Source organism: Zootoca vivipara, chromosome 4 (assembly GCF_965207765.1).
Source record: "Zootoca vivipara chromosome 4, rZooViv2.hap1.1, whole genome shotgun sequence".
Taxonomy (NCBI): domain Eukaryota; kingdom Metazoa; phylum Chordata; class Lepidosauria; order Squamata; family Lacertidae; genus Zootoca; species Zootoca vivipara.
Window position 1 is genome coordinate 66,774,891 of NC_142587.1, and position 22,928 is coordinate 66,797,818.

Here is a 22,928-nt window from a genome sequence, read left to right on the forward strand (position 1 = left end):
ATGTGATATTTTAATTTCACGCTCATTCTTCAGGGAGTTTCTATTATGGATGGATTGCACATGTTTGGCTGTGGGGAATATATATATATATTTCCAAAGCAGTCAAACCAGTCAAGAAATCTTGTTTGTCCTGTTTTTTTATTGTTTTAACCTCACAGACACATTTGGAAGTGATGGTAAATTTTAAAAAGAATATAATATTTTTGGAGGGGGCATAAACTCTTCTTCCGAACAATCACCATGCTTGGCTTCTTACACTGGAGGAGCATTTGAAAATGGTAGACTGTCTTTACAAACAGGACACTGCTAAGAAAAGACAGACAGAAAGAAGGGGAATTTCAACCGATGGCTTCACTAACTCACTGTCATCTAAAATACAGATTTGAGCATCTTCTAATTAAGACATTTTCTAAAGCGTAAGAAGACTTGTAGGGGAAAACAGCCTAGTATTTCCCAATCTCAGCAGTCAGTCAATCTTACTTTGGTTTCGAAACCACAAAGTAGCACTGAGTCAAACAAGGTAAAATCAGCAGACAACCTTTTGACGTAAACGAGTCTTTCCTATTAGCCATCTCTTTTTTAAATAGTGGAGTTACGAGACCTGGAAATCAAAGTTATAGTGAGAAAAGGGTAGTAAGAAAAGGGTAGGTTTAAAACCTCAGCCCCCGATGCTTTTGAAAGAGCAGTTTCTCAACACTTGTCCTAGCTAACTTGGGGCACACATCCCAACTAACCAAACTAGATGCGGCATTAATTGCATTCAGGAAAGCGTGTGTGTGTGTGTGTGAGTGAGTGTGTGAGTGAGTGAGTGTGTGTGTGTGTGGTGTTATGCAAACAGCCTTTGTGGGAAGCAGCTTTGCAGCCGTGGGATTCAAGGTGGGAAGGGAGACTTTAATCCTTTCTATCCCTGACAAGGTCCTGTAAAAAGGGGGGAGGCTCTCTGAAGCCATTTGCATTTCAAGGTAAGCCTCCACTGATGCCAGTGAAACAGCTGTTTGGACATCAGTTGCATTCATGCAATTAACATCAAATATGATTAATATCAAATCTAAGCCCTCAGCTGCTTCTTGAAATCTTCCTTTACCCACCCAGTTCACACAGCTCTGCCAACTACCCACACCCTAAACCTTCAAAACTGACCTATTATCTATGTCACCTGTCTGTTTTTAAAACATAGTGTGCTTTATTAATGAATCTGGAAGGGGAAACGGCTTGCCTTGAGCCTTGGAGATCACATGCTGTTCCAACGTCCTGTTGCATTTACAGGATGTGACGATCATCATTTGCTGGGCATGGGAAGATCACATCACGATCCACATGAACGGCTCTGCTAGACTGCTTTACTGATGCACTGCTAAGGTTGCCACGTGCTCCATGCTAGCATTCCATAAGTACCTATGCATACCATTGAGAGGTTCATTAGACGGTTTCATGACTGAACAAAACACCTGATGTGAGTTACAAGCTGCCTGCAAAGGAGAACTCTGGAAAGGTATTCCACCGATGCAAGCTTCTCTTGAGCAGCGTGCAGTTATTTAACAAAATTTTGATACCACTTGATTGCAAAAAAGCCTCCAAGTGTGTGAGTGGGGTGGGTGGGTGTTTTGGATCAGGTTAGCCATATTGATTTGTATGCTGTTGGTGGGTTTTTGTCATTGTCTTGTTGGGCTATGTATGTGATAAAAGGGAGCCATACTGGGGTGAAGCCGTCTTCTTCTACTTGTCCCCGTGTCAGTTTCAGCTTATTGGTTAATTTTTTTCTAGTAAGGCTGTTTCCCATACTATTTGGTACCATTGGTCCATGCTTACTCCTGGCCAACCCCAACATCTCTCACCACCAAAGGAACACAAGCGAACAGCAGAGAACCTGCACAAGTGACGCTGACAAAAACCAACCACATATATTAAGTAAAATAGAAACATTGTCACCCCCCATCTCTCCCCCATCTACCTCTTCCCCCCTTTCTTCCCAATGCCTCAACAAATGAAACTGATTTGTAAAAATGTTACCAGAGACATTGCATATATCTTTGTAAATCAAGAAAATCTTTAATTAAAAAAAGCCTCCAGGTAGCTTACAGAAATATGAAGTGTTTTAATTAAAAACCCCCAGTTAAGATTGATATTTTTAAAATATTCAAAAGATTAAAATCAACAATAGCTAACTAGAAGTAAAACATATGCAACTTCTGCATGTCTGGATAGGCTTGGCTAAACACAAACATACTGTATTTAACCAGGTACTGAAAAAAGTACAGCCAAGGCACCTAGCTAATGTCAGGAGGCTGGGAGTTCCAAAGATCAATTTCTTACAACAGACCCTCCAAGTGTCCCTATTTTCCAGGGACATACCTAATTTAGAGAAGCCATCACAGTTTCTGATTTGATCCCAGAATGTCCCACTTTTCCTTTGCTTGTTTTGTTTAGGCGTTTAGTCGTGTCTGACTCTTCATGACCCCATGGACCAGAGCACGCCAGGCACTCCTGTCTTCCACTGCCTCTCGCAGTTTGGTCAGACTCATGTTGGTAGCTTCGAGAACACTGTCCAACCATCTCATCCTCTGTCATCCCCTTTTCCTTGTGCCCTCAATCTTTCCCAGCATCAGGGTCTTTTCCAGAGAGTCTTCTCATGAGGTGGCCAAAGTATTGGAGCCTCAGCTTCACGATCTGTCCTTAGCATGTCCCTATTTTCATTGAAGAAATGTTGGAGGGTTTGGTGTTATCTGACCCCCAAGCCATCCTGCATAGGGAGGGTTTTTTCAATGTTTAATCTTCTATTATGTTTTTATATATGTTGGAAGCTGCCCAAAGTGGTTGGGGCAACTCGGTAAGATGTCTGGGGTATAAATAGTAAAATGATCATTATGGAATGGGACGTCCCTATTTTCATCAGATAAATGTTGGAAATGTTACAAGTGCAGAGTCGGTATTATGTGACATCTGTAACAGTACCAGTTCCACAGAATGAAGCTGTCAAGTGGGCATATGTGAGGTGAGGAGATCCTGCAAGAACAGGACACAGTCTATCAGGATGGTTACATCTGTGGCAAGACAGCTTAGTTCTCCTAGTGGTTAAAAGACGAAAGGCAATGGCCCTTAATGATATCGTCTTGGCTCCCTACTCCAATTTTAGCCAAATTATGACCCCCACCTCTGGTAACTTTATAAAAAACAGTAATTAATCATGGGGTCTCACAGAATATGAGGGGCCGGCCTCCCTCTGACCCTCTGGAATTTGAACACCAGTAACCCTGGAAGGCTTAGTATTCTGTGTCATTTGAAAATATGAGCGATCTGATTGAATGTCTTTATGCAAACACTTATAGAGTCATGGAATTGTAGGGTTGGAAGGAGTAATCTTGTCCAACCCCCTGCAATGCAAGAATCTTTCCCCCACCCAACGTGCGGCTCAAGCCCAGGGATTATCCGGACTCAAAATATGATCAAAATTAAACTGGCAGCTGCTTTCAAATTTCCTTAAAGATAAATCACTAAACCATTTCAGGGTGACTTTATCTCAAGCCTCCTAAATAAAATCAGGTAATCTATTCATCTGCAAGACTTCCTAACAGCATAAGCCTAATTGTGTCAGTTGTAAGTCCTACTGAATTCAATGAGCCTTACTCCAAGGTAGGTGAGATGAGGATCGCCAACTCAGTTTCAATTTCAGCCTTATAGAAAATGTACATGAACAGTGGTTAGGGGGAAAAGGATAAATCCATTAATATTTAGCACTCATTTAATTTCATTTTAAATAGTATTTTTAAATTATGATAATAAACTTGGAAACCATTTGGCAAATATTTTATTAGCATCCTAGTATCAGAGCTTTTCAGATATGAAGTTCACAAAAGTCTTGCTACTGTTGACAGAAACAATCAGAGGCAAATTCTGGTATGGATATTGTTCATCTTTGGTTTAAATCTGTACATTAAAAAAAAAGAAAAAGAAAAAAATCACCTACTCAGCCTACTTATCTCTGTTTATATCCATAAATCACTTATTTTGAAACATATTGGATATTAGCAGATTTAGCAGCTGTTTATATTCTGGGTTATCCCCATTCTATGGGAAACATTTTATATGCAAAATTTAAGCCTACAGAGCCACCTTCTGGTTCTATGTGGTTACTACAACATTATTATTTTTAGCCGTTTCCCCCCCCCCCCCTAGAGTGCCTTTAAAAATATACACAAGACAGTGTATGAACAATTAAAATACAAGGGTAATTTAAAATTGCACAAAAACTACATTAAAAACCTGATTCTCAAATGCCTTACAGATTGCATAATTATGGCATTTTCCAAATCATGGGACAAACAAGAAGGAAGAATAAATATGTATCTGCCAAACCTTCATTTGTTTCCCTCCCACCTTTCTTAGTGGCATCCCAAAATCACAATTCAAGCTTAGAGATAAGGAGACCTGGAAATCACCTGGCAATGATTTCATTCAAATTCTGATGCTACGCTTTTCAGAGACGCTGCCTTTACAATGCACTGAATCCAAACAAAGTAGAATGGATATGATATAGAAACTAGATGGTATACTTAGCTCTGATTTATACTTTACTTCCTGCAATGCAACCAGTTCATGGTTCCTCCACAAGCTGCTCAACATTTATATTATTTTCTGACCATGTAGTTAGGCTATATTGCAGCTTTCGCCAACCACTGCCCTAGCCATGCCAGCTGGGGCTGATGGGAAATGTAGTCCGGGGGACGGGACGGGACGGGACAGGATCAGCACCCCTGATGAAAGCAATAGGTAAATGTACATTTTTGTATGTAATGCCGTGTTAGAGGGCAGGGGCGTTGCTACATATTTAAGGAGTGCAGATATGGTTGGATGATATGCTTAGCGCTTATTGACAGTACTCCCTGCAACAGAGCCATGACACAATGTGTATATGCTCACTTATATGTACTGTTGCCTCTGGGAAACTAAGATGGTGAATGGCTAGGGTCCACTTCACTTTGCTTGCAGGGTGTCCAGCTTCTTTATAAACTGGATGAGTATACTCTTCTCATCCATGTGCTCTTCGCATCCATGCAGGTTTAAGCAGTCTAAATTCCCATGTGGCTCACTGCCACTGTATGCCTGTGAGGTTCATACGATAAAGACTCGCATTATCCCGGAAGCTTCAGGCCCATTTTCCTGTTCATTGCACGATGAGTACGTTCCCTCTATTTCTTGCATAGAGGTGTATTTAACTGGAGGGGGAGGTGGCTTGAAAGACGGCGGTCTGTTCAGACTAAAATGAAAAAACAACACCACCAGAGTTGCAAAAAAAAAAAAATTGCAACAAAACACAACAGCAACACACAATAAAATGGTAGGGAAGGTAAACAAAACTAAGACGTCATCGTTCTGGGGAGAAAACGGCCTCATACATAAAGTTTCTGGGCAATATACAAGGGCAGCCCCACACAGAGCAGATTACAGCAATCCAGTTTTGAGGTTGCCAGTGAATGGACTGCATTAGCCAGACTACTCCAGTCCAGAGATGGCCATAGACAGTGCCGATAATCCTAACCACAAAGGTCACCTAGGTCTCTGATGGCAAAGGTGCTTTGAAGGCTACCCCCAAGCTATGCATGTGCTCCTTCAGAGAGAATGCAAGCCCATCAAGAACAAGCAATATGAAAATCTGTTAAATCTCAAGTGTCAGGCCAGGGCAAAGAGGTGCACCTTCAGCATATGACAGAAACTACTCAGGCACACCTCTGTGGGGAAGGAACTGTTTAGGGACTGTCACAGAGAAACCCCTCTCTGGACACCTTCTGAGGGCAGTGGAACCCCTCCTTCCCAAACTTCTGAGGGCAGTGAAACTATCAATCTTAACATCTGACAGGGCTGTCTTAAGGTCATCGGGCGCCCTGGTGCAGGGATCCCTTGGGCGCCCCCCCACTCTTTTTTTTTTAAAAAGGAAAGCTCTTACCTGGCGTGCCAGGTGGCGGGTGTGGGGGGAGCCTCATGGCGGCCCCCGCGCCTCACAGTGGGGCCGCGCTGTACCGGAGGCCGCCCGCCTGTCCAATGCCGGACTGAGTGGGGGAGGGGGGCCGCTGCTCCGCGCGGCCTTCCTCCCTTCTCCCAGCGGGCTGTCTCCCGAAACTCTGTTTCCTTCCCGCCAACAGGGCGCTGCGTTTCATTGGTAGAGGTGGCGGATGACCCTGGCGCTGCAGAGCGGAACAGGGTCCTAGTGCCCCTGTTCCACTTGCTTACCTCCCTGCTCTCCTGGCACAGCTGGTGGAGGGAAAAGGGAGGTCAACGCGTAGCTCCCCCACTTGCTGGGGCACTCCTCAGCGCCCCCTGATCGCCCAGGCGCCCTGGCGCAATGCACCACTAGAGTCAATGGGCAAGCTGGGCCTGACATCTGAGAAGGTCTGTAGCTTGAATTGGGTCTGGAAATGAGCTGATAACCCATGCAGCTGTCTTAAAAAACAGGGTCTATGTCAGTTCCAAATGGAACCAGCAATCTGACTGCTGCATTTTAGACCAGTTGAAGTTTCTAAATCATCTTCTAGAGCAGCCCCATGTAGAGCATATTGTAGTAGCCTGGTTTATAATTATGACTTGCCCCAGTCCTGCCCTTGTCATGCACAATAACGGAGGTCATGGACACAACCAGCCATTTCAAATAGTACGGCTGTCTCTTTTATGCAAAACATTAAACTTCATTACCATAGCTGCCAAGTTATCCCTTTTTTAAAGGGATTTCCCCTCATGCTGAATAGGCTTCCTCGTGAGAAAAGGGAAAACTTGGCAGCTATGTTCATTACAGTTGACAGGAGTTGGAATTGCTTGCATGATGCCTCACACTTCTGTGCATATGTGAGTACATACTGTAAAACACTGAAGATTTCAATAGGGATGCCAGCAGGAAAAGTTGTTTTGTCTCTTATTTGCCATGTTCAATAAGTATCTGTGATTCTGACAGTGTCTGAAGAAATTAGCCAAGATTTTACACAGCACCACTCTTACTGCATTCCAGTTCTTTATTGTGATGTGGCACCTAACTGGGGCAAGTCAATGTGATGCCTTGAGATGTTGCTGGATTCCAACTCCCATCAGCCTCAGCCTGAATGGCCAATGTTGGGGGTTGATGGGAGTTGTAGTCCAGCAATGTTGAAGAAGGGCACCATCTTGGCTACCCTGCATTGTGCAAACTGGTGCAGATGCACTGGAACATGCTCAAGTCCCACTGTGGTCAATGGGGCATAGCAACTGCAATTTCAAGAATGCTAAATTATACACCATCCTAATCAGATTGCAAATCACAGGCATGCATGAAGCTGCTTTATATTGAGTCAGACCATTGGCCCATTCAGCTTCATGTCCACAGTGACAGCCACCATTACCCCAGGTTTTTTGAGACAGGGGTCTTTCTCAGCCCTTCCTGGAGAGGCTGGGGATTGAACCTGGGAGCTTCTACATGCAAAACAGTTGTTTGGCCACTGAGTTATGGCCCTTTCCGAGTGCTTTCATTGGGGATTTATTTCACAACAGCACATTTTGTATTAGCATGCAAAATCCCGGGAGGGCATGTACTACTTACATTTCTTTTTGATACTGACACCATTTTCTGACTCCCAAAACGAATAAGCATGTGCATAAGAGAAGCAGAATGGCTACAACTGCTGGCCAGGGGAAGGAAGTCTTTCCTGGAATAGTTGCAGTACCTGAAAAAATAACCCCAGCTATCATAGGCAAAAACAATACAACTTCAAACAGCTGCTTTCTCCTCCCCAATTTCTAAGCCAATTGCAAACAGCAATTTCTAAACCAAGGGCTGATTCAGACAGCACATTTTTCTTGTCAACATGTGAGTTGTACCTGGTAGTCACAATGAGAAACACATTGTGTGAAATTGCTGTTTGCAAGTAAAGCATCAGCGCTTGTTCACAGAAGCTGGTAACCGAGTGGCTATGATTCTGAGGCTCCTCTAGTGGAGCTGTTAATTGAACATTCATCCTGATTTGATTGCACAATGCATGCATGATAGTTATGCAATGTCCACTATTTAATGAGGATTCCTTCTGATGTGTTTGTGCAGAGGCTATATGACTTCCCATCAACCAACCACTATCTATTTCTAGTGCATTTCCCTGTCACTTTCCTTACAGCAAAATGTCTGGGTTTCTTTTTTAAAGCAGATTTGTTGTGATAGGGCGTTTTAATCCCTTTTAATTTCACGATTCTGCATTTTTGATATGCAAATGAATCCCTCCCACGAAACAGTGACAGTCTGGAGGTGACCCTGGAAACTGCGACAGTCATATTGGTTTTTGACTGATTGAGACATTAATACACATCTCAATCCTTGCAGCTTTGGAAAGGTAGAAGTGCCAGTCAGCTCTGTGAAACAGAAGCTAGAGACGCATGGTTGTCTGACGTACTGTCAAGATCAAGGAAGCCTTATCCTGACTGAAGAAGAAGAAGAGTTTGGATTTGATATCCCGCTTTATCACTACCCTAAGGAGTCTCAAAGCGGCTAACACTCTCCCCCCCCCAACAAACACTCTGTAAGGTGAGTGGGGCTGAGAGACTTCAGAGAAGTGTGACTAGCCCAAGGTCACCCAGCAGCTGCATGTGGAGGAGCGGAGACGCGCACCTGGTCCCCCAGATTACGAGTCTACCGCTCTTAACCACTACACCACACTGGCTGGTACAGGCTCGCCAAGATTTTAGACAGGGGTCTCTCCCAGCCCTATCTGGAGATGTAAGGGATTGAACTTGAAACATTATGTGTGCAAAGCAGATGCTTTCCCTCTAAGCTTTGTCCTTTTTGTCCCATCACCTTTTGTTCACCAAAAGGTTCTGTTTCTAAGCAGGCAAACCATCCCAATGGTTTGCAGCTGCACAGTCAAAACCAGCATCTTGCAGCAAGCAATAAAAAGCAACTATGAGCTCTGAGCAACTAGTTCCCACTCAGGATGTGAGTAGCCACATCCTGCAGTTTCAGTCTTTCAGGGCAACTGCATGTATGTCACATCTATGTCAATAGAAGCATTTGCGAGAAGCTGTCCAAGCGCTCCTGTGCCTGTTGTTCTCTGAGTTCTGACAAGGGGGAAATAGAGGCTTTTGCTTATCTCTGCTCTTCTCTAACCTATATTTTTGGTGTTGCCCTTTCTGCCCACACAGAAATTCTCAGATTGGTCTTAGAGGAGCAAATGGTGCAAAGGGAAGAGCAAAGAACAGGAAGCTTAATTGAGTTTCATATGACTGCTCAGGTGGTTATAAATGGCATTGTGAGACACTGACATATGCAAACTAGTGGCTGTTACTTCTAGCAAAAGGAAATGAGGCAAATATAAGATGTTTCTCTGGAGCACGTACCATGGCATAGTGGTCACTGAGGATTTTTAATTTGAGTCAGAATAAGAAAATAAAAAACACGCTCATGTCTCAAATTGTCTGTCGGCTCACCAGATGTGTGGTTCAGTCTTATGAAATTGCTTTTGGTGGATATGCTTAGAGTTGCTCTGTGCCACTTTTAGGGCTTATTGGATTCACTGACTTTTGTTAGGCTGTTTTATTTGTTTTTGTTCCGAGTACATTGTTGTTTAACCATTCAGAAATATCATAAAAGTTGTGCATTGTACGCACACAGACATAATCGGTGTGCATTAAAAAGAAGGGACCAAGAGTAGCACGTGTTTCCTGATTAAGGAAGGGCAATTTATGCACTGATTTATATCTAGAAAGAGCAATTATTGCATGAGATTCTGTGCTATTCATTTTTCTGCATGTGCTCAGTGACACACAGATTAGGTCTCCCAGTAAAGAAACTCATAAGGAGCACCCACTGTTCCCGTACTACGTACACAGTCCCAAATGAAGGGTTAGTACAATCGTACCTCTGCTTACGTACCCTCGGGACACGTAAACTTTGGGATGCAAACCCGGAAGTATTTTTCCAGGTTTCGCCGTGCGCACATGCACAAAAGCACTAAACTGCGCCATGCGCAGAAGCGGTTCTTTGGTTGCAAATTCCTTGGGATGTGGCCAGACCTCTGGAATGGATCCCATTCACAACCGGAGGTATCACTGTACTGGTGGTGTTCAAACAGCCCACTCCATGCAGACATCTAATATGTGGCTGCACCCTCAATACTGCACACTCTGCTGCCCCCCCCCTTCTGATGTCCATGTGTGGCATTTGAAGGAAAGCTGGCCAAAACACATACAACTGTCAAAGGCGACTATGGGATTGCAGCTCTCATCTCTTTTTCAGGCCGAGGGAGCCGACGTTTGTCCACAGACAGCTTTCAAGGTCATGTGGCCAGCAGGAACTGCTTTTGGTGCAACGGAACACTGTGACGAAAACCAGAGCACATGGAAACGCTGTTTACCTTCCCGTCACAGTGGTACCTATTTCTCTACTTGCACTGGTGTGCTTTCAAGCTGCTAGGTTCGCAGGAGCTGGGACAGAGGAACAGGAGCTCACCCCGTTGGTGGGATTTGAACCACCGACCTTCTGATCAGCAAGCCCAAGAGGCTCAGTGGTTTAGACCACAACGCCACCCGCATTCCGGACGAAGAAGATAGAGATAGGGAACCCATGGTACTGGAGGTGGAGACACCAGGCTCAACCTGGTCCTCCCTCCACCCATTGGATGTATGCATAGAAAAGGCCATTTGAATGCTCTTACTGTTAGATTTAATGGTGTCATGCTGGAGAGCCAGTATGGTGTAATGGTTAGAGTGTTGGACTGGGACCTGGGAGACCAGAGTTCAAATCCCCACTCAGCAATGTAGCTCACTGGGTGACCTCAGGCCAGCCACCATCTCCTAGCTTGACCTACCTCACAGGGTTGCTGTGAGGATGCAATGGGGAGGAGAAGAACTATGTACACCACCTAGAGATCCTTGGAAGATATGGGTAATAGATAAATGATGATGATAGATGATAGATAGATAGATAGATAGATAGATAGATAGATAGATGATAAATAACAATCATTACCATGGAGGGTTGAAGGGTGGGATTTAAACATATAATTCATATAATTCTCTCACCTAACAGATACACGTACCAGAACCAGCACTGGAAAACCTGCTAGATCTGGGCCTAAATTAAATAGGTCTAAAAAAGAAACAGTAACTCACCTGTGTTTTTAAACTGGTCCTTTATTGTGGATGAATTATCATGGCTAGTCTGTGGGGTTTCTTCAGTCACTCTTCTGGTGGATAGATCGCCTTTAAAAACAAACCCAGTGATCCCCACATGATACGTTATAGAAACTTTAAATTCCTATTATGAAATGTTAACCATCTTAGGTGATATTTGATGTGTACAGCTGGATATGTTTGGAGTCCACAGGTGATATTTGATGGGGACTCCAAACATATCCAGCTGTACACACACCAGCTCTCCACCCAATACACAGCCCTGTTTGCGAACCATTCTCAATGGAGAGCCGATACGTACATATCTCCACTCGTGTGGGCTCCCACTTCAAACATGGTGCTGAGTATATAGACAGTGAGGGAAGGGTTCCTGTGACACGGGAGGGAGAGACACCAGGCACAACTGGTTCCTCTGACACACAGTTGCTGTATGTGCAGAGAAGGTCATTTGAACATCCCTACTGCCATAATCAATCATTACGATCATGGAGATTTGGGGAGGGGAAATTTAAGCATGAATCGCCTTCCTTTAATCCCACACCTCCACCCAAGAGATCAATGGGAAGATTTCTAGATCAGGATCCAAAAGAAATGTTTGCAGCAGGGTACATCTGAAAGAGAAACAGTAACTCACCTGTATTGTTAAACCAGTCCTTCCCAGTGGATGAATGATCAAGTGCAGTCAGTGTGGTTGCTTCCGTCTCTCTGCTGGTGGATAGATTCCCTTTAAAAACAAATCCAAACCAACATCCCCAATATGATATATCTTATACTGGCTTGATTTCCGTGTTCTGAAATTGTAACAATCCTGGCACCATTATTTATTTATATGATAAAAATGTAGCCAACTAGATATTTCGATTTTGAAAAAGGGCTCCTGTTGGCATCAACGTCAAGCAAAACAAAAGCATTGGCTAATGATGAACTAGTGAGTGTAAGATGTAATTCACTGTGTTGTATCTTAGGGCTGTCATATTTGAAAGAGTGAAAATATGGACACAAAAGTTGTTGAGTTTTGTTTTGCCAAAGTTGTTGAGCTTTTTGGGAAAAATCAAAAGAATAATATTTTTGAGATATTTTAAAGAAAGATCAGCAAAAAAAAACGACACTGCTGACATAGGTTGCCATACACCCGGATTTCCCCAGATATTTTTGCCAATTTCCAACCACACACTGCTTCCGACTGCAGTATTCCAGTAAGGCCAGGAAATTCCAGATGTATGACAACCCTATGAGCAGAAGTAATGCTCCATGGTGGCTTTAATTATACATGTTTACAATTAAATTTCATACACACAGAGATTTTTGAATATAGGTATAACAGAAAAGCAAATAATGTTCTAGCATTCCTCTGCACATGTCATAAATATATGTGGACATATCTTCACTTAGCCCCCTATGTGAAAATAACCTTTGTTGTCTGGGCAATTTCAGACATTGTGGAACAGGAAGAGGGAGGAAATCTGTGAGAACCGTCCATCCTTTCCCAAGATTTCCATTACAACATCCAAAGCTTCTCCCCCTGTGGTGAGGGCATTGAGTTCCCTCAGAATCTCCAGCTCTTGCACCTCTGCCTCAGGGAGATTTGAGCAAATTTAATTTCTTTTCCAGTGATCTATTGAAGCCCATGTATTGGGGGTGGGTGGGTGAAGGAGGAAAAGGGTATTCTTGTCAGACCCTTGCCCTCCACACTTCATCCAACACTTCTCACTTGCGTAGGAAACAGTTTGGGAGCGAGCGATCAATATTAGTTTGTTTGATCCTAATTGCGTGTTATGTATGTGAACTTTTAAGCAGAATGACTTGCCACAGGGAATAGCTCTTCGCAGCTTGTATGTCAAGCAAGCATCCGCAGCCTGAAAGAGGAGCATCCTGCTAAGCGTGTTAGACATGAGAAATGATTGCATTAAGAGAATCGTAATTGTGAATTGCTACCAAGGAGTGTGGTAGAGTCTCCTTCTTTGGAGGTCTTTAAGCAGAGGCTTAACAGGCATATGTCAAGAATGCGTTGATGGTGTTTCCTGCTTGGCAGGGGGTTGGACTGGATGGCCCTTGTGGTCTCTTCCAACTCTATGATACTATGATTCTATGAATAGCAAGCACTAACCCTTAGGCCACTGGTTAGAGTCTTCCCGGATTAATGACTGGGAGCCTTTTTCCAGGCAGCAAGACAAGCAACATTTCAGTTGGAGCAATATGGTACAGCTGGGGGGGGGGGGTCTATTCTCTATGGGAAGGGCAACAGAGGGCTCAGCATGTGGATGAGCCCAGAGCCAAAGGCAGAGGTGTAGTGGGACAGAGACAGGCATGGATGAGCTCCTGTCACTTAATCCACAGCAGGGAGGAGGATATAACCTTCTGCGTGCCAAATAAATGAGCTTTTCTCAAAGAGAAAGCCACCTGATAAGAAGAGTTTGGATTTGATATCCCGCTTTATCACTACCCGAAGGAGTCTCAAAGCGGCTAACAATCTCCTTTCCCCTCCTCCCCCACAACAGACACCCTGTGAGGTGGGTGGGGCTGAGAGACTTCAGAGAAGTGTGACTAGCCTAAGGTCACCCAGCAGCTGCATGTGGAGGAGCGGAGACACGAACCCAGTTCCCCAGATCACAAGTCTAGTGCTCTTAACCACTACACCACACTGGCTCTAAGATAAGATAAGCAGAAGAAGGGGTTGGTTGTATTTGCATGCCCAGCTAAGGGTTATATTGCCACATTTAATTAGATTTTTTTAAAAATCGAAAATTCCCTTTATTATGGACAACCAAAATGTTACAAAATAGGGAGCAAGCTCTATCATCTTTCTTTGATAGTACAGTTGTACCTTGGTTCTTGAACGCCTTGTGACTCGAACGTTTTGGCTCCCAAATGCCGCAAAAAGTGAGTGTTCTGGTTTGTGAACTTTTTTTGGAAGCTGAATGTCAGACGCGGCTTCTACGGCTTCCGATTGGGTGCAGGAAGCTCCTGCAGCCAATTGGAAGCCACTCCTTGGTTTTTGAACATTTTCAGAAGTCGAATGGACTTCCGAAATGGTTTTCGTTTGAGAACCAAGGTACATGCAAAGGGATAGTTTGCATTTCTCTTCACTTCTGGATCTTTCATTGAAGCTAACTCCCCCCCCCGCCAAACCAAAACAACTGGTCTCTGTTGGGCAATGGGTCAGCACATCTGGCTGTTAACATAAAAAGCTATTCTAGGTTACTTACTTTGCGGCACTGTGGAGTAACTGGAGATCTTCGTAATGGTGTTATCTTGCAGGTTTTTAGTCGAAAGCCCGGGCTCTGTGGAAAACAAAGTGTCTTTAAGGTCCTTGTTCAAAGTGTTGCAGCAATGCTTTGTTGAAGATGGTTCTCCATGGGACAGGCCGCAACACTAGTGAGAAAGCTTCATTTTGTGAAATGATATATAATGAAATGAAAAAGATGTTAAGATATACATTTATTAGAAAAAAAGAAGCTTTTCTACTTGGTATTACAGGAGATGATATTAATAGACAAGATAAAAAATTGTTTTTGTACGCGACAACTGCAGCAAGAGTATTATTGGCACAGAAATGGAAACAAGAAGAATTACCGAAAATAGAAGAATGGCAGACGAAATTAATGTACTACGCAGAATTGGATAAGATGACAGGGAGAATTTGAAACCGACGGGACCAGAAGTCCTTGAAGGACTAAATTCAAGAAATATTTGAAAAACAACTGTAAACAACAAATCATGCTAGGCTTGCAGAAAGTTTTGTAAGGAGAACTATATGAAATATTACAGAAAAAAAACATATTACACACAAGAGAGAGAGAGAGAGAGAGAGATTCATTTTGTGAGGATACAAATGCCCTGTTCATTCATTTAAACAACATGCATGGACATGAAGTGTGGCTCAAGTGGGGGGGGGGCTGTGCAGAGCAACCCCACCCCTAATGCCATGTTCCTGCCCCCTCCATCTCTGAAGAGGTATTCTTCCTGCATTTGGAAAATGGATAGAATCTTCTACATAAATAGCGGAACATACTTAAAATCATCCTGAGCTTCCCTGAGCTTCCCTTTAGCCTCCTTGCTTCGCTCCCCCACTTCTTCTGGCTTCTTCCCCATTTCTTCCTTCTCCCCCCTTCTACTGTAGGTTCCAGTGCTATTTTCCTTAAAAAATATTTAGGGCGACTCTCATTTTGACTCAAGAAAGCCACCATTTCATAGTTCAAATCAGGAAAAATAAATACAGTAAATGGACATTGGGGGTAGCAACGGAACTTATGATTCACTGTGCTAGAGAAGAAACTAAAGTTTTATTTATTTTTTAGTTTCTGCTCCCGTTAGATTCACAAAATGTTTAGGCCTATGCGTACCCCTGTGTACCCCCAGGAAAAAAAATGCACTGGTAGGTTCCCTCCCTTTCCCCTGGCCACAGCGTTCTCAATACTTCTTGCCCAAATTTTACGGAGTCCGCGTTTTGAAGGATGACACATTTCAAGGTCTTTTTTCAGATATTTCTATGGCAAGAGGTCAGTCATCCTTGACATCTATCAGAGTTTGGGAAGAAAAGAAACTAGCTCTTTGACACTGGCTGCAAGCTTGAGAAGGAGAGATGTACTGTACAGTGATTAACACTCCGTGTCAAAGTGTCTCTTAGTGCCTGGCGCACAAAGGATGTTCCTATGGAAGCTAAGTGCCGAACAGCTGTCATTCGGATTATCTCACTGAGCAAAGTTGAATGGGAAACTTTTACAGTGAAAAGAAGAAGGCAAAGGGAAGTTACTGCTTTATTAAGGCAAGCAGGGGATTTGTCAGACAGCAAGAGCAACAAAAGCACTTTGCAACCAACATGACATTTATGAACCATGACATGGAATGTCTAAGGAAGTCGAGTGCCCTGTTCAATTCGGCAGTGGAGATATTCCACGCACGCAGTACAGATAGTCATGTTGAGCAGTGCCACTCAATGAAGTGAATAAAGAAGGACTTCTGCAAGTGTTTTCTCATATAACATTGCTGCATACAAAAGAGGAGGCTGGATCAGGGCACCACACATCAACTAGATAAGAGAGCATACTTGAAAGCAATTGAGTTTGTATTCAGGTTCATGTTTTTAAAAAGCAAGTACATGTTGGCATTTCAAAGGAGCATAGGAATCTGTTTTATACTGGATAAGGATCCCTCCTTGTTGTCCGTCTACTGCCAGGTGAAGACTTTCTTGTTCCAACAGACTTTTGGGAACTGGCTGCTTTTAATGAAAAAGCTGGTGCCATGCTGTTTTTATTGGAATTATTGGTATGTTTTTTAGCATTTTTACACACACACACACACACACACACTTTTTTTTAATTATTGCTTTTTCTATATTTTTAGTGCTTCTTATTTTTATTGCAATCCATTCCGAGTCCCACCAAGGAAAAAAGGTGGAGTATAAATATATAAATGCCATTGGGCTATCTCAGGAGCTAGAGAAGAAGAAGAAGAAGAAGAGGAGGAGGAGGAGGAGGAGGAGGAGGAGGAGGAGGAGGAGGAGGAGTAGTTTGGATTTGATATCCCGCTTTATCACTACCCGAAGGAGTCTCAAAGCGGCTAACATTCTCCGTTCCCTTCCTCCTCCACAACAAACACTCTGTGAGGTGAGTGGGGCTGAGAGACTTCAAAGAAGTGTGACTAGCCCAAGGTCACCCAGCAGCTGCATGTGGAGGAGCGGAGATGCGAACCCGGTTCCCCAGATTATGAGTCTACTGCTCTTAACCACTACACCACACTGGCTCGCTTGGAGCCAAGCGATCAAAGCACATGGTGTCAGTGAAATCAATTCCTTATTCAAGGAACCGAAACAGCGCAGGGCTAGCGAACCCAGCAACAAGGCAGTTTCGAAGACCCACCTTCCCATCACTTCTTAAGGCTCCTCCTCTCTGGGGTCTTTCCCAAGCAGTCATAAACTGTTCCTGCACACAACCCCCCTCCGTTCTGCCTTCTTCATTTCTTTGTGTTCTAGGAAACTGGGATGTGCATGTGAGAGAGACAGAGCTGGTCGCAACAGGAGGGGAAAACTGACTGGCTTCTTCAGCAGCCTGCCTCTCTGTCTCCTGGCCCCACTCTGCTCCAGCCTCTGCTTCTGCCTCAGAGTCTGAACTGCTCACCAAATATTGTTACCGCTTCTTCTCCCTCTGACCACTCATGGTCATTCCACCACCACTGAGCCTTCTTCCCCTGGGGGGTGCCCTCGGGGGTTCGCCAGCTAGTGCCTCCCACCACTCCTCAGCATCCAGCCAGCCCATGACAATCCATCTAGCTCAGTATTGTCTACACTCAAAGGCGGCAATATATTCCTGGGTTTCAGATAAGGTATCTTCCCCATCCTATCTTGAGATGCCAGGTATCAACCTTTTCTATGCAAAGCAGATGCTTTACCACTGAGCTACATCCCAAACCGTGGCACCGACGATCACTTTCTCACAGACATTCATGAAAGAACTTAAGAAATATTTTAGAAAAGGTTAGCTTGGTGACAAATGCGGCCGCAAGGAAACAAGCTCAAGAGTAGGTGAACCTGAACTAAAAAAAGAAAAGGAGAAACAGCCGATTGCTGCCCTTTGTCAGATGTAGGAAATTCCATCATGATGCTCTGCTGTGCCTGTCCTACAAGGAAATCTGAGCCAGCTCAAGACAAATGTTCAGCAAACAGCTGACTTGGTGCTCCATCTGGAGCTCGGCAGCTCCTAATGTAATTTCACATGTGCACAATGGCTCCCAGGAGAGGTGGATTCAGAGAATATTTTAAGAATCTCTCAGATTGCATTCCCTTTTGGGCGCATCACTCGGCTATGATGAAGTCACTTCACTGCCGGTGCTTTGTCTGCTCATTTTACGATGTGAACTTAAATATGTATATTAGAGATTTGGCAAATAAAAATAAAAATGCTGCAGATGAACAGAAGAAGCGGGTTAGTCTTTTGCCAAGTCTGTGTCTTGGCCAGGGAAGGCAAAATGAAGAGAGAAACAAAGGAGAGGACACAAAACCACCCTATAAGAACTTGGAGAAACACACACATAGATTATATGCTGCTTCATGTTTCCCTCTTTCCTTCTCTACCTTGAAAGGTCACACTCCTATATGTAGGGTAATGGGGAGCAGATGGGGGGATATAAGGAGAAGGTGGCTGAGAAGATTTGGCAGTGGTGGTGGATTAGCACAGGGATGGGGAAACTCAGGCCTGAGGGCAGAATGCAGCTTTCCAGGCTTCTCTATATCCCAGAATCCTCCCCAAACCATACCCCCTTCTGCCCAGACCAAACTCCTCATTGCCTGGCTAGATTGCATCTTTGAACTTTGCTCATGCTCCCTGTTTGCCTGGATGGGGGATGGAGAGAGGTATGCGAGTGAATCAATATTTTGCATCTGGCCCCTGCCCACCACTGACCTGTGGCTGCCTGTTGGGAGGTTGGCTAGAAAGGAACTGCAGCCGATTGGCTGGAAAGAGGTCCTTAACCCGATATCAGAACATTCTCCCTTCCTTACATGAGCAAAATGTGAGAGTAGCTTGAGAACATATTGGTATGCTTGATATCTCTTTGGTCTATCGAGGTGTGAATCAGACATTCCTGAATCTCTTCACAACATCGGACTGCAGGAAGCTGCTCTAGACTGAATCAGAGCAGTGGTTCGTCTTACTCAGTAGTATCCGCTGGGTGGCAATGGTTCTTCAGGTTTCTGGTTTTCATTGTTTCCAAGCTTTACCTGGAGATGCTGGGAATTGCAGCCTAAGATTTCCTGCAGGCAAAGCACACACTCTACCACTGAGCTACCACCCTTTCCCCATCCATAGGCTTTGAGGGGAAAACCTGATGCCACTTAGCCTAGGGGCATTGCCTGGAGCACGTGGGGTCAATTTGCCATATTGAACTTTCCACATAAACAACAAATGTAGTGAGATGTTCTCCAGCTGAACTACCCTAACAATAGGTGGGATGGAATACATGCTGAAATAGCAACATCGGAGCTTGGTAAGTATTTTGATCATTTATTGTTGGATGAATTTCTCAGAAAAGCACAGAAAGTGTTTCATACAAATAAACATAACTTACTTTTTGTGAGGGAATCCAAAACTGGATTAACCTGACTACTGGATTTTGAAGCTTCCATCGTCGTAGTCTGAAGCCCTGTTGAAAATAACAATAGCCTCAAATGTAGTGGATGAACTGTCTAATAATAGCTTAAGAACAACTTAGTACTAACTGCGAGATTTGATTCTTCGTAGGTGAAAACAACAGTAGGGTTTGTATGGTGGGGTAAGTCAAACCATGGTTTAGCAAGAATTCAAGAGTGCAAGAGTGCAGGTTTCTCACCGGTCATTTTGCCACTGCACATGTGCTGTGCCATGGTTTGGCTTAGGATATTGACTGAAGCTGGTCTTGTGGTTTAGCTCTTCCAGCTTAGTGTAACATGCCAGGCCAATGTCACAAAACATGATCTAACATTAGTATTAATAATGATATAGTCGTTTGTGTATGTGTATTTTAATAAACACACTTGCAGATTTCCCAATGAAGATGTCCAAAATACATTGAGATAAAAGAATTCCATTAGTTTTGCACCTGAATATCTTTCTTGTTAAATTCATTCTTCTTACAACAGAGTTACTTCAGCATGGAACTTTAGTAACCTCCCAGAAACTTTATGGTTCTGTATTTAGGTGGGGAAACACCATGGCAGCTAAGAAAATACTGTACCATTGCCACATTTACTCTCAGTATTTATGTGATTTTTGTGTGTGCAGGTTTTAAGAATAGCACAAAAATATAGACTTCACTTACTTTGTGTGGGGGAATCCGAGACTGGAGTAACTTGAGTAACAGATTCTGAGAGTGGCAAAGATGTAGTCTGAAACCCTGGTGAAAATAACCATTGCAACAGAGAGTGAACAATCCAATATTAGGTTACGGACAACATCACAATAACTGAGAGTTTGATTGGATTCTTGATGTACCAACACAATATCACAAAACATGACTTTTCATCAATATTGCAGTGACCTTAAAATGACAACACAGGCTAATCCCTTAAAGCCAATGTTTTAAGATGAGAATACAAATGTCTAAGTACTCTGTGGTGCTGGGCAACATAGTAAGGAGTGAAGTATCATGTCTATTCTAAATAATTTCTAGATTATGAAAATTTTGTAGAGAAAGTGGATAGAATTTTGAGGCCACAAAAACCCAGCAGCATCTGAGTGTGAATTCCTCCTTGTACGCAATTTTGTATGCAATTTTGCCTGCCATATCCATTTTTTGCAAAACAATGCTTGCACTGACATTACTGTACAAAGTTTTCTCCAACAAACAAAGACATTTTTATTTGCCCAGGCATTTTAAATTTGTTTTACTGCCTGAGCCTGCTTCATAGCATTACTGCCTTTCAGGGGTTCCCCCCCTATAAAATATATGTGGCATTGATGTGACGTATTATCATTTTTACTGTTGTTGTACACCACTGAGGATTCTGTCATAATGAAGGGTGGTTTAGAAATTTTATAAATAATACAAAAAAGGAGAATATATTGCCTGCTGAATATGCATTAGCACTGAATATATAACCAGCATTTTCAGCTGTTTTCTTAGCATGAGTGAATTTATACCTTGAAAACATGTGTGCAGTGATTTATGGAAGGAAGTGTTTTTCTTTTGTTTCTGCAAACTTCGCATTGTCAAAGAGGCTTCAGTTAGATTGAGCTCATGCACATCATATGCTCTTTGGATTTCAGGTGGCTCATAACTTGACTTACCACAAGGGAGAACTATTTCTTCAGATGAAATGTCATTTCCAGGGAAAGGATACACAGACATGCATTTGAAAGCCTGATAAATGGATGGCCAAGTTGTACTTCGTATTGTCAACAGTGATCTCCTCTCATAAAAACCTCCCTCAAACGTTGCATCTTCTTTTTGTATGGATAGTCCTTTGAAAAATAAGTAGAAATGAGATCGGTCTTTATTTATTCCTTTTTTTTTTAACCTTTAAAACTCAAATTCAAACCTTGAAAACTCAAAGAATACTCAAACCAGCTAACAAGAAGGATAAAACCATAGCTCAGAGGTTTAGCACTGGGCAAAGTGACAGAGGACCCATTTTGCATGCAAAGGAACCCGGGTTAAATCTTGGTGCTTCTAGGAAGGGCTGGCAAAAACTTCTGTCAGAAACCCTGGAAAGTCAATACTGAGCTAGCTGGAACAATGGTCTGACTTAGTTTAATGTGAACACCATTTCAGTGTCAGGTTAAATTGCACCTCTTCTCTCTGCTTTTGTGGAATTATGATAATGGAATCCTTACCGTTGTGTGTATTTGGGGAGGTGGAGTATTAGTTTATCATTAAATGAGGGTTGTGTTCAGCATAAAAGCTTTTCCTCTCACATAGATTATGAATGCTTACGTTCTTCTGCTCACAGAAAGAGTACTGTGCTCTCTGGTTAGAGCCGGATTTTTTTTTTTTAAAGTGAATTTTTGAAATGCCATTTCAGAAAATGTTTGCATTACCTCCGGATTTGTCCTTCAGTATCTCTCCATCCATGTACCACTGAAGGTCGGGCTTAGGAAATGCCTTCCTTACCACACAAGTAATATTAGCCTATTAGAAATTCAAAGGAAAGCAAGTCAATAATGGCTTGGCTATAATGCTGCACTCTGAAGCATACTTACAATGAACATTACATTTCAGAGGAATGTTGGCTCTTTGTGTGGGATAATCAGCCTCACATAACCTGTCCTTTTGTACTTACTTATTTATTTACAGCACTTATGTGCTTATCTGCCAAGGTACCCAAGGTAGTTTACAGTTTTAAAATACCCAAATACATGTTATTAAATGTAAAGTAGCCCTGTGTGTGGCGATGAGACTAGAACAGGGACTGACCTTTTCTTTTGCCTTCTCCCCTTGCTTTCTCCTTCTTCCCCCACAGGGAAGATGGTCTAAATCACCATAGTAAAGGTGCTATATCCATCAATAAATCAATAAGATGTTTGAATACTTCAGGGCAAGCTTTACAGAAACATTCAGTCTTTGATCCTCTGTCCCCATAATCACCCTTAACATTTTCATTTGCAGGTGTAATGAAACCACTAAAATATTACCACTAAAATAGTTCAAAACTTGAAGGAAAGGATGATCATAGCTGTGGCTCCATCTGGCATGCGGTTTGTCGAAAAGCAGAGAGGATGTGGTTTGGTACCCAGTTGACAGCGCTAAATATGAGGACAGCATGAGCAGGTCACAAGAGCCTTATTCTTGATGCATATAATGCAAAATACTAAGCTACCTAGAGAAAGATGAGCTGTTAAAAAAACCGCTTTTACCTTCATAGATCTGCTCGTACCTGTGGAGTGTTTTGTTAACTGAAGTTTTAAACTGAATGTGATCTGAGGTGCAAAATATAGACAGGGACTTAACATTTCCAGCCGTTTTGGAAAGCTCAGAGCTGTGGGTGGTTGCTATATTTTTTACTGCCCCCCTGTCGACCATATAAATAATTTATTTCACTTTTCTCTGCGGGTAGAAAACTGAGAACAAGAAAAGTGATAGGAAGATGGGCAGATATAGGAACAACAACACATGAGATTCAAATGACTCCTTAGGCTATCGAAGCAGGGATTATGTTAAAAGATGGACCTGGGTTTTCAAGCATATCAAACTTAGGAAAAATGTTATGATCTGAAATGAGCCAAATAAAACATTTTATTTTAAAATTAAAATAATATTGTTTTAATACAGAAATAATAATAATAATAATAATAATAATCTGGGATGCGTAGATTTTAAAATCTGAA

General features: G+C 42.8%; 1 protein-coding gene across 1 annotated transcript in view; it reads right to left on the minus strand.

Annotated features, from left to right (window-relative positions):
• Positions 1-3,788: 3,788 nt before the first annotated feature.
• Positions 3,789-22,928, minus strand: part of CD96 (CD96 molecule) — a 28,638-nt gene continuing 9,498 nt past the window's right edge. Inside the window, exons 4-12 of the mRNA XM_035116383.3 lie at positions 21,642-21,732; positions 20,892-21,065; positions 19,924-19,998; positions 19,195-19,269; positions 14,340-14,414; positions 11,768-11,857; positions 11,113-11,202; positions 7,559-7,682; positions 3,789-5,254 (exon numbers count right to left, since the gene is read on the minus strand). Coding sequence (XP_034972274.3) covers positions 5,110-5,254; positions 7,559-7,682; positions 11,113-11,202; positions 11,768-11,857; positions 14,340-14,414; positions 19,195-19,269; positions 19,924-19,998; positions 20,892-21,065; positions 21,642-21,732 — 939 coding nt within the window. The 3' untranslated portion in view covers positions 3,789-5,109. The remainder of the gene's footprint in view (positions 5,255-7,558; positions 7,683-11,112; positions 11,203-11,767; positions 11,858-14,339; positions 14,415-19,194; positions 19,270-19,923; positions 19,999-20,891; positions 21,066-21,641; positions 21,733-22,928) is intronic.